The 12634-nt window shown below is 45.8% G+C and overlaps 1 protein-coding gene across 3 annotated transcripts in view; it reads right to left on the bottom strand.

The window, feature by feature from the left end:
* Window positions 1–18: 18 nt before the first annotated feature.
* MTF1 (metal regulatory transcription factor 1) overlaps window positions 19–12634 on the bottom strand; it is a 44559-nt gene continuing 31943 nt past the window's right edge. Inside the window, exons 8-11 of one of the 3 annotated variants that reach the window (XM_059883250.1) lie at window positions 11865–11961; window positions 10542–11137; window positions 6895–6958; window positions 19–5692 (exon numbers count right to left, since the gene is read on the bottom strand). In XM_059883250.1, coding sequence (XP_059739233.1) covers window positions 5262–5692; window positions 6895–6958; window positions 10542–11137; window positions 11865–11961 — 1188 coding nt within the window. In that variant the 3' untranslated portion in view covers window positions 19–5261. The remainder of the gene's footprint in view (window positions 5693–6894; window positions 6959–10541; window positions 11138–11864; window positions 11962–12634) is intronic. The other 2 variants (XM_005204693.5, NM_001035080.2) reach the window with 2 other exon arrangements.

The raw sequence follows: 12634 nt of genomic DNA, 5'->3' as shown, positions 1-12634 counted from the left end.
AAGAAATGCCACAGATACTACCAGATTTAAATAAGCATTTAATTAGGATTTCATTAGTATTTAATATTGCTTTTTTCAATTCCAAAAAGTTAAATTTTCACTTCTTAGCAGATATTTTAAAGTACAATATTAAGTTTATACAAAATGAGCAATTAAGCAAACACCATTATTTCACATTCTTCAAAAATACAAATTCATATTTATTCTTTTTTGGGTTTAGAGGTTTCTTCCTTTGGAAGTACTGAACCTGTAACGTTTTCATATCGCTCAGTGGAAGTCCGTTGTTCCCATGTTTCACAAATAAATTTGGTAGGCTTTTACATAATCCAAATAAAACTATTTGGGATTTTAAAAAACTTTCAACCAAGACCTCTGGCCAATGACTAGTGTGTGTCAAAAAAAGAAGGTTGTTGTGGGTCCTGCCTCTCCTGGCCAGAAAATCTGAGCCAGAGATTCAGCAAAACCCTGTTTCCAGCCACCTTCCCCAAACAGGAACTAGGAGTTTACAGGGAAAAATAACAGCCACCTTGAATTCCGACCTCCCACCCCCATATTCTCCAAAACACAACAAAGGATGTAGACTGTTGTGTCAAACGGCGCCCTGGGGAGGCCTGAGGACACGGGGGAAAAGGGCAAGACGGGCCTCTTGGACCTGGCACCACTATGAGGATAACAAGGATATTGCAGAAAACACCCCTGGGTTTGGTGAAGAAAAGATTTTATGAAAAATTTCCCCGTAAGAAAAAGAGTAGAAACTGCATTGAGCTGAGAAAGTGACATGACATCACCCAATTTGGGGCCCAGCAAGCACACCACCAAAAGGGCAGTGTGTGGTTTTAAACTTTGCTTCCAGTAAAAAAAGCTTGTACTATGTACACAATGACATAAAGATCCAGTTTAATTTGCATTTTTTCAGTGCAGACTGAGAAGCCCTCTCTTGAACAGGAGTAACAGAAATGCCCAACAGTGATCATCAGCTTCCCCAAAAGGTTTCAGAAGAAACATGGGACCCCTTCTCTTGCCTCCCAACACATGCAAGAGAAAAAAGGCTAAACTGACGACCAATCAGAAATATGCTTAATTCAGTTTTGTTGCCTCTCCCCTCCCCAATATTTAGGAATGGTCAATTTCTGATCTATCTCATAGCAGAACTATTTGTATATGATCTATGGAAATCTTTCTGCTTTGGCTGAAATATGTTTTAAAACTTCTCTATTCATTGTAGCCTGAAAACTGAAGATAAAATGGGAGGGGAGAGGAGTGAGAGGGAAGGAAGAAAGTTCATAAAGCAGATTATTAACAGCTTTGTTTACTGGATTCAATGAAGGCTGGAGGCTTTTGCTTAAAGAGACAGGATGGCTAGGGTGGTGACCCCCACCACCTTCCCCAAACATATTTCTGATTGGTGGTGTAGAAATACTGTAAACTCATTAGCAATATTGTTGCAGTTCCACAATCAATGATTTCAGTGACTCTGGAGAAGTCTTTAGGATTAAGGACAATAGACCTGATTACAAATGTAAAAGTCTAGAAAGTGCCAGGTGTCTACCTAGGAACAACCGGTTTCTTCCTTTCAGGCATCACTGTGTAACGGTGAAGGGGGAAAGATGGCAAACGGCCAAGCAAAAGTGATGAAAAAGGGCCTCAACAGTCAGCAGAAGAAACAGGACCCGCAGCAGTTCTTCAGAGAGCCTGAGGGGGTGCCCTTGGGCACACAGGGAAGGCTTGCATAGATTGAGCAGTTGCTGAGAATGCATAATAGTGTTTCCCTATGGACAGCCTCATAGCACAGGGCTGATAGAGTGGAAAACGCGGCCAGGCCAGGGTCACATGGGACAACGACCGTCAAGCTACACATATTGCACCAAGGTAAGTGCTTTTCTTGTCACACCTCAATTTAACTTTTTTTCTGAGCAAAAAATAAAACTTTGTGGAAAGTATATATATGTATATATATACACACACAAAAGAAATTGCAGCAATTGAGTTAAAGATAAAATAACCTAAAGTGCTTTTTTTAAAAAATTATTTCTTTAATATACCAATATGAGGTTCTGCAAACCCGTCCCTTTGGACACATTCAGCATTATACAAAATCTCTCAGAAAAACCCACCCGCCCATTATCCCCATCAGTCTGCTGCCTTGACCCTGAAAGTAAAACTCTCCAGTCTATTAACTCTCCAGAGATGGTGAAAAGAAGTCCCTTTCTTCTACCCAGAGCAGTCTTCACACCTGAAGGCCCCTCCTGGGCTTTGTACCATGATCTCCTTCTAAAGGGGGGATGAGGTGGGGTGGGGTGGGATTCAGTGAGTGACACCAGTTCCTGTCATCAAACTACTGATGCCCCCGAGAGGTTGGCCAAACTGCCAGGAAAGGTAAGGCCACTTTCCCTCAATGCCTCCCTCACCTACCTGGGAAGGGCCAAATTCACTAAGGCAATTTGGTGGTGCCAGCCAAAGTTTGCGGCCACCTGCCAAGCCCACAAATCCCCAAATTCCCCAGGCTGACTAGCACCCTATAAAGGGGCAGTCTAACTGGAGATGCCAGTGGGAGCAGAAAGTCTCAGTCTATGGGGGGTTTGATTAAGGTTACCGTGGGAAGAAAAAAGGCGTGATATTACCTGCTGGAAGTCTGCACACCTTCCCTAGCTTCACCCTAGAATCGTTCCTGGGTTTGAAAACCACTCTTCGTGAAGGCTCTTTGTGGCTCCATTTTCAGTGGCCCTCTCTTCTCCAAGGCCCTTGGCACTAGAGACCAGGCTGATAGAAGGGGGTAGGTAGGGTGGGGAAGAGTGCGAGAAGAGGAAGGAAATGAGACTGCCTACCCTGTGGAGTAAACCTGCTCTTCACAACCACTCACTAGCATTTTAAGCATATCCCTGATGTTTTCAAAAGCCCCCCTGTAATCAGTCGCCCTCAAAAGGCAGACACTTCAACTAGAAAAATCTGTCAGCCTAAAACTCTGCTTCTTCACCACCCTCAACCTTAGGAGAGCAGAAAAGTCACTGACCCAAGCAGACCCAACACAAGCACAGCAGTGGGGAAGCAATATATCAACCATGGGCACTTCCGACGGCCTTCACCGGGCTCCTGTTTTCCACCTCAGCTCCCAGGAGCCACATCTCAGGTGAGCCTAGGGTGCGCGCATGGGGAGGTGTCTTGGGACCCCACTGTGCTGCTGTCTCTCAGAAGGTGTAGAGAAAACAGCCAGGGACCTACCGCAAAGCTTCCCACAAGCTCAAGGCTGAGCGACAGCCAAGGACAACCCATACTCAGCAGCTGTTTTCCAGGGAGACGAACCCACTGTGGTAACAGAAGGTTCCTCCTGCCTTATCAACTTCTGCTGAGGTCAGTGGTCACCCAGAACCCACCAGTTTTTTGGACAGGAGAATGCAAAGGGTCAAAAAAGAAACGGATTCTCCTGACTAGACCCCAGGAGTGAGAAACCACCAGCTGCTTGTAGTAAACCCCACTTCTCTCCATGGCAGTCACATTTACCACCTCTGCCCTCTCATCCGAATCTGTCCCTGAACATCCTGTTAAAAGCAGGGCCCCTGGCTCCCAGGTAAATGATTACTCTAGATACTGTCTTGGCTGGCCCTGAGTAATGGTGCAGGGAACAGGAGAGTGACAAATGCAGATCTCGTCACCTTAGGGAGTGAAACAGGAAGGCGAAATCACGGCTGCTTTCTGCCTAACGTCGCTGACTCAATAGGGCAGCCCTGTGTGTGGCACCCTACTGCTTGCTCAAGGCAGGGACGAGGCCCTTGGGAGGCAGAGGCCTCGTTAGACCTTGGGCCATACCTAGTTTCTGAGTTCAGTGAGTGTGGGGAGCACTCGTGACTACATTAATATAGCCAGTTAAGAGAAACTTTCCATTTTAGTGTGGATTGTATTTTATGTTTTAAGAGGCAATGACTGACTCGGAGCCAAAGGCAGAGAGATGGATATAATTCTATACACAAATAAAAAAATTTTTTTCCCTATAACACAACTTAATGAAACATTCCAAATGAGATAACTTATTGCAACATTTCAGGCTTTTTGGTGGAAGGGGAATTTTTTGTTTTACCCTGAGTAGAAGATCATCGCTTTGTGTTTTTTTTTTTTTCTTTTTCTTTTTTCTGTTTAGAAATCATATGACTAAGCCGAGCAAGTCACATCCTTCTTTGCACTGTACTAGGCTGTATGCAAAATCCAGAGCGGTGAGAGGCAGAGATGGGGGGGGGGGGAGGGCAACCAAAAGCCTGGCTGGAACCCAAGACCAGGATACCTGGCCTGCCGATGACATGCCAACCGAACATCACTCCCATCAAGCCGCACCTTCTCCTGATCAGCAAAATGCAGCTCTTCTGCTCCGAGGAAGAAGATACCATTCAAGGAAGGCAGACCACCAGCCAGCAACTGGCCATAAACCACATGTCCACTCTAGGACAAAACAGGGATGATCCCCAAGAAAAATTCATTACTGTGATCTGCAAGGCCTGGCAACCAGCAGAGAGAGAAGCAAGAACCCAGAGCAAACAGTATGATCATGTTGATAGAGCCTGCTCCGCACAGGTGTCAGGGACAGACAGAGAGCAGTCAACAACTTGCTAGGGCTCCGGAGGAAGCGGACAGTCCCCACAGCCTCGGCCCAGGATTTTGGATGCCCGTTTGTGATGCTGCTGGCTGCAGGGTGACATCAGCCATAGTCACCCTCAGCTCCACCATCACCAAGCACAGACCACAAAACCGCCTCGCCCGATCCCTGTCCAGCTCACGGCTGTCTGACCTGCCTTTGCCACATGCCTCTTGGATGGAGTGAGGGTCTGGCCTTGCAAGCAAGCTTCAGCCTCAAAAGACTCACAGGGCATCGCAACATCCAATACACTGAACTCCACTGCCCAACTACAAAGACCCCAGTGCAAGAGATGGGCAGCATCAGATTGATGGAAACCACACCCTTTCATTTAGAATTTTTATGCATACGAGTAACCTTAATTTCCAAGTTCACATGACAATAAGCAAAAGTGACATACAGTGCAGCCAAACAGTTCATTTATAACTTAGCCTTTTTTTGTGTTTTTGTTTTTTCCAAAGATCAGTTCATTAAAAATGGATGCTCCTGGGATTCGAATAAAGAAAATACGTCTGAAAGGTGAGGATTACAAACAGTAGATTTCTTCATCCTTCAAATTGCTGACCCCCACGATGTTACGCATCACACACCTCCTGCTTCCTGCTCGGCCTGTTCCAGGAGGGGAGCACATGCGGGCCTTTCACTTGGAGAAACTGCTGGTCAGGCCCATCTCTTCCTCTTCCTGCAGTAGTGCTTCAATGGGAATCAGATTGGAAGTGGTGTCCAGGCTCTGGAGGGACAGAAACTCTGACATATCTATGGCACGGAGTGGCTCTGTCTGCGGGTCTGAAGGAGTCACCGCCTGTCTGCTTTGCTCACAGGAGGAGGCGGCAGTGGAAGAGGATGACAGGGGGATCGGGGGTGGGGAGAAAGTCTGTGGTGGCAGCTTCAGGCTGGGCCCGTCAGGAGGCTGGGCGCTCAGCGTGGGAGGGGGCGGGGAAGGACAGCCCTTCCTCCTGCTGGCCGCCCGCTCCTTGGCAGAGTCCCGGCACGCGCACTGACACTGACAGGCCTCCTCTTGTTTGATGATGATCACAGGAACACTGAGGCCAATCTGCTGTACAGCGCTCCCTGCGAGAGAGGCGAGAGAGACTGCTCTTCAAGTAGCCGCAGGGCAAGGGCAAGGGCAAGAGGACAGGAGGGTGTGAGACTAGCTGAGCACCGCGGAGGCAGAACGATGGGAAGGGTTGGATGCCACGCTCCAGGTTTCGTTCTGCTTTAAATTGGACCGCGTTCTTCCTCAAGAAGCCTCTGACACTCCCCATCCCCTCCAAGACAGAAAAGCCACACATCTAAATGCACCCTATTCTCCTAGCTTCATCTTTGGCCGCTCTCCCAGGCACCCACCATGCCAGCCACAGTGGACGCCTCTCTGCACGTTCTTCAAAGCTCTGGGCTCAACAGCTCGTCCTTCTGCCTCAATTCTTCTGGAGAACTTAACTCATCTCTGAGTTCATTCCCCTCCTCTCCCAGTGCCTCCAGGCAGTGTTTGCAGCAGGCTTATACCTCAGGGCTGGCCTGAGGGCACTGTCGTGTGCAGAGGGCACTGTACCATTTAGCCCTGCCTGCCCCAGAGGCTCTGACCTCCTTTAGGACATTCTGCTCATCTTTGCAGCCATGGTCTCTGACACATTTGTGCACACATTCCTCCTCTTTTTCCTATGTCTGTTGTGCACAAGCACACTCTGAACTTAGACAGGCTTTGTGTGTCTCAAAAGAGCTAGAGACCACGGGGCAAGAGAACAGGTTGGGGGCAAGGCCTGTCTGAGAACAAATGCTTTGGCGTTGCCACAAACTCACTGATGCCTTTGGGGGACTCGTTTCATCTTTCAGAGCCTAAGTTTTCTAATGTATAAAAGAAAGAGTTTGAGAAAAAGGACCCTTTAGCTTTATAGGAGTTTCTGACCCAGATGCTATTTCTTCATTACTGTAATTAGAAAAGAGTCCAGTGAATTAATAACTTCTCTCTTTAGCATTAACTGTGATTCAGACTTTGTTCTGGCTATATTAAAGGCTACATGTAAAAGGGAAAGAACCATTACTAGTTAAAGAATGTTAAATGTGGTATTTATGCTATAAGTGCAGTAACTTTCAATAGCTTTAAGAATATGAAATACTCTAACAGAAAGACAATACATGATAAATGTAATTTAAAAGAAATTAAAATGTAATTTAAAAGAAATTAAAATCCAGGGCAAAGCAAGATTAACTAACTGTGCCTCAGGGGGCCCAGAGAGTTGACTTCCATTTACAGCTAACACAGAATTACGTACCTGTGCTACTGGCCACTGGTACTGCAGTGGTAAAAAACACCTTCTCAACTTTAGATGCTTGCTGCTGGGGGGAAAAAAAATCACATTTATGGCTACTCAAATATGATAGATCCCCAAGGACATGACACCTCCCCACTTGTAACAGTCATCCATGAGGACAGAAAACCCTCAGTGTTCAGGATTTTTGCACTGAGCGATGTTTTGTTTGTGCTCTGACATGAGGTCACCACACTGCTGGACATTCAGTGCTAACAATGTAGCCGTCTTTGTCCCCTACTCCTTGGCTGTCTCCCAGCTGCTTAATCCAGTAGGTTCTATGTGCACAAAGGCTCCTCCAAGGTTGCTTTTCTCAAGTGGACGGTCTTCTCAGGGGGAGCCTGAGGGCTAGTTTCCCCTCTAAGTTCTCTACTCCCTGCTGACTCCCGAAGTTCTTTTTACCCCTTGAGGACTAAGCTGCATGCTAAGGACAGGCCAAGACTTCCTCTCATAGGCAGAAGACCTATGAAGGCCCTAGGCAGTATGGTATAAGCTGCACAGGATGGTGCTCAAGGGTGAGCCCTGGACTTAGCCTCACCAGGATTCAAGTTCAAGCTTGGTCACTTACTAGTTTTTGATGTCAGGAAAGTAATTTAACCTCTTAGTCTTGGTTTCCTCACCTGTAAAAACTGGGATGACAACCCAAAGACTCTCCCAAAGGCCCCAAAAGGATGAAATGAGATGATGCATATGAAGCCTGGGGCATACCATGGGGATTCAGCAAATACTAGCTATACATATGATTACTAAGTAGGACCATCAAGTTGTGCCCAGAAATCACCCCTCACTTTAGTACACTTCCTATTCAACTGCTATAGGGTTTTTGCTTTCTCCAAGTCATATTAAAAAGGGCTTTATCTTTCGTCCTTTTAAGGAAAATAAAAAGTGCCTCTAGGATGAGTCTAGGAGGAATATGAACGCAAGTTATAGGGGAAGACATTCTGAAACAATTATGGAGGAATGAGACTCACATACAAATACATGAAAGTGAACATGTGCAAGTCACTTCAGTCATGTCCCACTCTTTGAGACCCTATGGACTGTAGCCTCTGTCCATGGGGATTCTCCAGGCAAGAATACTGGAGTGGGTTGCCATGCCTTCCTGCAGGGGATCTTCCCAACCTAGGGATCAAATCCAGGTCTCCCACATTGCAGGCGGATTCTTTACTGTCTGAGCCACCAGGGAAGCTCACATGAAAATGAACTGGGTGGAAAAATAATAAGCTGTTCCATGCAATTCCCCAGGGCAGCACAGATCCAGAAAAAGGAGATAAAGAAACCATGGATGCACGTGGTTGCCAGAGGGGAGGAGAGAAACAGGCGAGGGGGAGTAAAAACTGCAAAAGGCCAGTTGCAAAACACACACGTCATGGGTATGAAAGGTACAGTGTGGGGAATATAGGCAGTAAGTATGTAAACCTTTGGATGGTGACATGTGTGGTGGTGTCACATATGGTGACTAGACTTATCACGGTGATCACTTTGAAATGTACAGAAATATCACTGCGTTGTCTAACAGGAACAGAGGCAGGTCCATTGTACTTCAAAACAAACAAACAGACTCACTGAAAGATCAGTTTTGTGCTTACAGGAGGCAGGGGCCGGGTGAGGAGACGGGGAGTTGGATGAAAGCAGTGAAGAGCCAGACCTCCAGTTAAGAGATCACGTACGAGGGGCACAAGGCACAATGTGATGGACACGATTAACACTGCTGTATGTGATATACGAAAGCTCCTTAAGCAGTGAACCCTGAAGTTCTCACACTCAGACATTTTTTCCTGTATCTTTAACTTTGTATCTATCATGTGATGATGGATGCTCACTAAACGTGTGTCAGATTATTATGCTGTACGCCTCAAACTTATACTCTGCTATCTATCAATTGTATCTCAATAAAACTGGAAGAAAATAGAAAAAAAAAAATGCCATGATCATAAATGAGATAGTAGGATCATTTTCTGTATACAGCCATCTGCAAATAAAGAACAGTACAAATAATGGGAAAAAAAAATTTTTTTTTGGCCGTGTCGTGTAGCATGCGGGATCTTAGTTCCCCAACCAGGGGCTGCCCTCTGCAGTGAAAGTGCGGAGCCTTCACCACTGGACTGCCTGAGAAGTCCCTGAAAATAATTTTAAATAATGAAAACAATAGTAACAACCAAAAAACCCAACCACCTGGAGGCAGGTTGGATCACAATGCTGAAGAGGCCGTTCTAAGGACTCTGGCCATCTGAAACTGGAACCACAGTGCCTCCAGAGGTGGTGGCGCCCATCCCATTTATGGAACTCGAGTGCTCTTGCCAACCGGAAAGTGCTCCTGCCTTTCCGGTTCGTTTGGCAGCATCATACATCCGCCCAGACCTACTCCTGCTCAGTGCAGCCTTTCCTCCACTTAATTCCTGCTCACACCTCAAGAAGGCTCACCTGGCGCGTATGGCCACCCAGCAAGCCCTTAGTCTCTGAACCCCTCATCTGGCAGCACAAGGCAGCAATCAGGAGCATGGATTCTGGGACTGGTCTGCCTAGGCTTTGCCATTTATAAGCTGTGTGACCTTGGACTAGTCACTTAACTTCTCTGGGTCTCAGCTCTCCATTGATAAAATCATATCTACTTCCTAGGATTGCTGTGATTAAAATACTTAACATGGGGGGGTGACATCTATATGTTTGTAGAGATACAAACATATACAGATGTTAATAATCATTTATCAATATTAATTTACTTACAATAACAGTACCACATTGATACAAGCTGTTAAAAATGAGGGAAACTAGGCTGGGGGTGGGCAGGGAGCAGGAAGTGTATGGAAGTTCTTACTATTTGTTTGGTAAAACCTAAAATATATATATAATCTAAAAATAAGGTCCCTAAGGTAATAATTGGCACGTTAGATCCTCAATTTCAATAGGTGCTTAGTTAGCACGGGAAGCCCAGACATACAGTAAGGGCTCCAAAGGTCACAGCCATTGTTATTTTTTATTACCATTATTTTTATTATTTGACACTTTATCTACTGGTAGCATTAACTTTCTTTTAGGCATTTTAGCCTCTTTAACTAGAATATAAGTTTTTATCAAAAAGAAATCATGTTTTTTTTTCATTTTTCCAGATTTCCAAGAGTATCCTATGTGGTATCTGGTATACAGCAGGCCCTCAAAATATACTCAGCTGAACAACCACATCACGTCCTTAGCCATTGAGACCACACACTTGGGTAGAAAATGGCTCTACGATGGATTCTGGGAGCACAGATTACTTCTGACTTGGCCACTGTGGTCTGTTTCCATCTGATGAGGTCCCATCAGTCCCTCAGCCTAGGCTGGACTCTGCCTTGGAGAACGTTCTCGGGCTCTCCTGTCAGAGCTGACAGAATCAGACCACAGCTGAAATACCTAGGTAAATCTGAAAATTGTTTCTCTGGCCCTCTATTATAGGTATTGACCACAACATCCCGGGATTTACGCTGCTTGATTATGGGGCAAACGACTGGTAGAATGATGTGTTTCGGGGTAGAAATGACAGCCGTTTTCCTTTTTTGACGTAAAGGCCTCTGAACACGTCACCCACCCATACACTTCGCCCACTGGGTCCCTTTCCACCTCATACTTACAATTTGCTCTTGAGCCTGCGGCGTGCTGGTGGCACCATTCAGTAGCCACTGTAAGTTCTGCTCTCCCATGACCAGGCTGGGCTGCAGGATAGCCGCGCTGGGAGTCGGGGTGATGGTTATAGTGGGATTACTGGTTAGGACAGAGTTGGCATCCAGGGGCAGAGTCTGGACCATGGCTGGCAGGGGCTCAGTAGTACTTTGTGGTTGGGGTGGTGCTGCCATGGCTGATGCCACTGCCGCTGCTGACGCCAAGGCCCCAGCAACAACAGAGAGTCCTGGTACGATGGGCTGCGGTGCCTGGAGGTGCGGAAGAAACTCTTGATGATTAGCAGCAAACTGCGTGCTGTGGGCAACAGGCACTTCTGGAGGTTGTAAGAGAGCAGGGGGGTTGCCAAATGCAGCTTGCTGGGAACCAGTTCCTAGGGAGGGAGCAGGCAGAGGAGCAGATGGTGCTGAGGCTGGTAGTAGAGGCTGGGGTGGCTCGGAGATGCCAGGCTGCAGTATAAGTGGAAGAGATAAAGATGCTGAATGTCTTGTGGATGGCGGAACATCACTGACTGACTCCGCATCACCATTAAAACTTTCAATCAAGGCAGCTGGCAAGAAAAAGAAATAGAAATATAGATACACATTCCAACCCTTATATAAGCCACAAAAACACAGTCTCTATGGGCCACACCAAAGACAGCTGAAGTCTGTTAGAGCTGATTCCTTCACTGCTGACAGGCTGGCTCTCTGCTTTTCATCTAATGACCCCTCTGGTCAAAGTACCAGGCTTTACCTTCAACCTCACTTTCTAAACATATAGACCTAGTATGGACCTAACCATAAAAAATATGTGTCCTGTGGCTTTTGTGGAAAAGAGATTAGACCTTCTTTTCTTGGCATATGACCACTGAACACACTTTCTAACTACTGTGAAGCTTCAGGGACATATTTTCATTCAAACACAATCTGATCTACATATCTGAAGTTTGGTTTGTGGATTCTACGCACTCATGAATGGGGTGTCACATCAGAAGAAAGTGCTCACAACTCCTCTCACTTTTTGAAGTCAACGAAAACTTTTGGAAAAGGGGACGTTCTTCATTTGAGGGTCCAGGAAAAGTAGATCCTCAAGTAAACCCTTGATGAGGGAAGCAGGGGAAAGAAAAAAATGGAATTGAGCTAAAAAGCCCATCCTTCTCTGATCCCTCAATGTAAGTACACTTCATTCAAAGGACCTGAAATATATCACTGTGCTTGACATCTACCGTGTCAACAAGTGTGAATTCTCCTTCCCAGTGCAGAGATCTGAGGGGGAAGAGAGTCTGTGCAACAAACCTGTCTGTTGAGGATCTTCCTGAATTGCCGGGTCATCTGACTTCTGGAACATTGGTCCAAAAATGATTGCTGGTGAGAGAGTGCTGAGATTCTGGCCCTGTGTCAGAGACAGAGACAAACGTATGAGGCGCACATCCAAAAGCAGGTCTGCAGCACGAGGCAGCACAGAGCAGCAGGACGAGAATGATCTTTGGCTATGCTTCTGTTTCTAACTTCTCTTTTCCTAAGGTGACATTTATTCCCCTAAGCCTCAGACACTGAAGATCTGGGTCTTCAAACACTCTGAAGCAGGAGTTGACAAACTGACTTGCTGGCTGAATGCTTGTTTCTGCAGATAAAGCTATACTGGAATAGGCACTCTGGCTCACTTTTGAATTCTCTCTATAGCTTCTGCACTGCAATGGCAGAGCTGAGGAGTTATGCCGAGAATGTATGGGCCACAAAGCTGAAATCATCTATCTGGCCCTTTACAAAAAAAAAGTTTGCTGATCCCTGCTCTGAAAGATAAAATCCTACATGAAAGTGGGGTTGTATAATATCTACTACTCGGAACTTGCTTTTCTCATGTAATAATAATAATGTATTGTGAATATCTTTCAAGGTTATTATATAACATCTATAATATTCTAATATGTACCCATGGTGCTGAATCAAACAATATAAAGAAACCTAATAACAGACAATTATAACGGCCTTATCCTCACCACTGGCATTCCAGTTTCGTTCTAACTTACAGTTAAGAAAAGGTCGGAGGCATTTTGAAAAGCTAT

Source organism: Bos taurus, chromosome 3 (assembly GCF_002263795.3).
Source record: "Bos taurus isolate L1 Dominette 01449 registration number 42190680 breed Hereford chromosome 3, ARS-UCD2.0, whole genome shotgun sequence".
NCBI classification, from domain to species: domain Eukaryota; kingdom Metazoa; phylum Chordata; class Mammalia; order Artiodactyla; family Bovidae; genus Bos; species Bos taurus.
The sequence above is the reverse complement of the archived record's forward strand: the minus strand, read 5'-3'. Positions and strand labels throughout refer to the sequence as shown.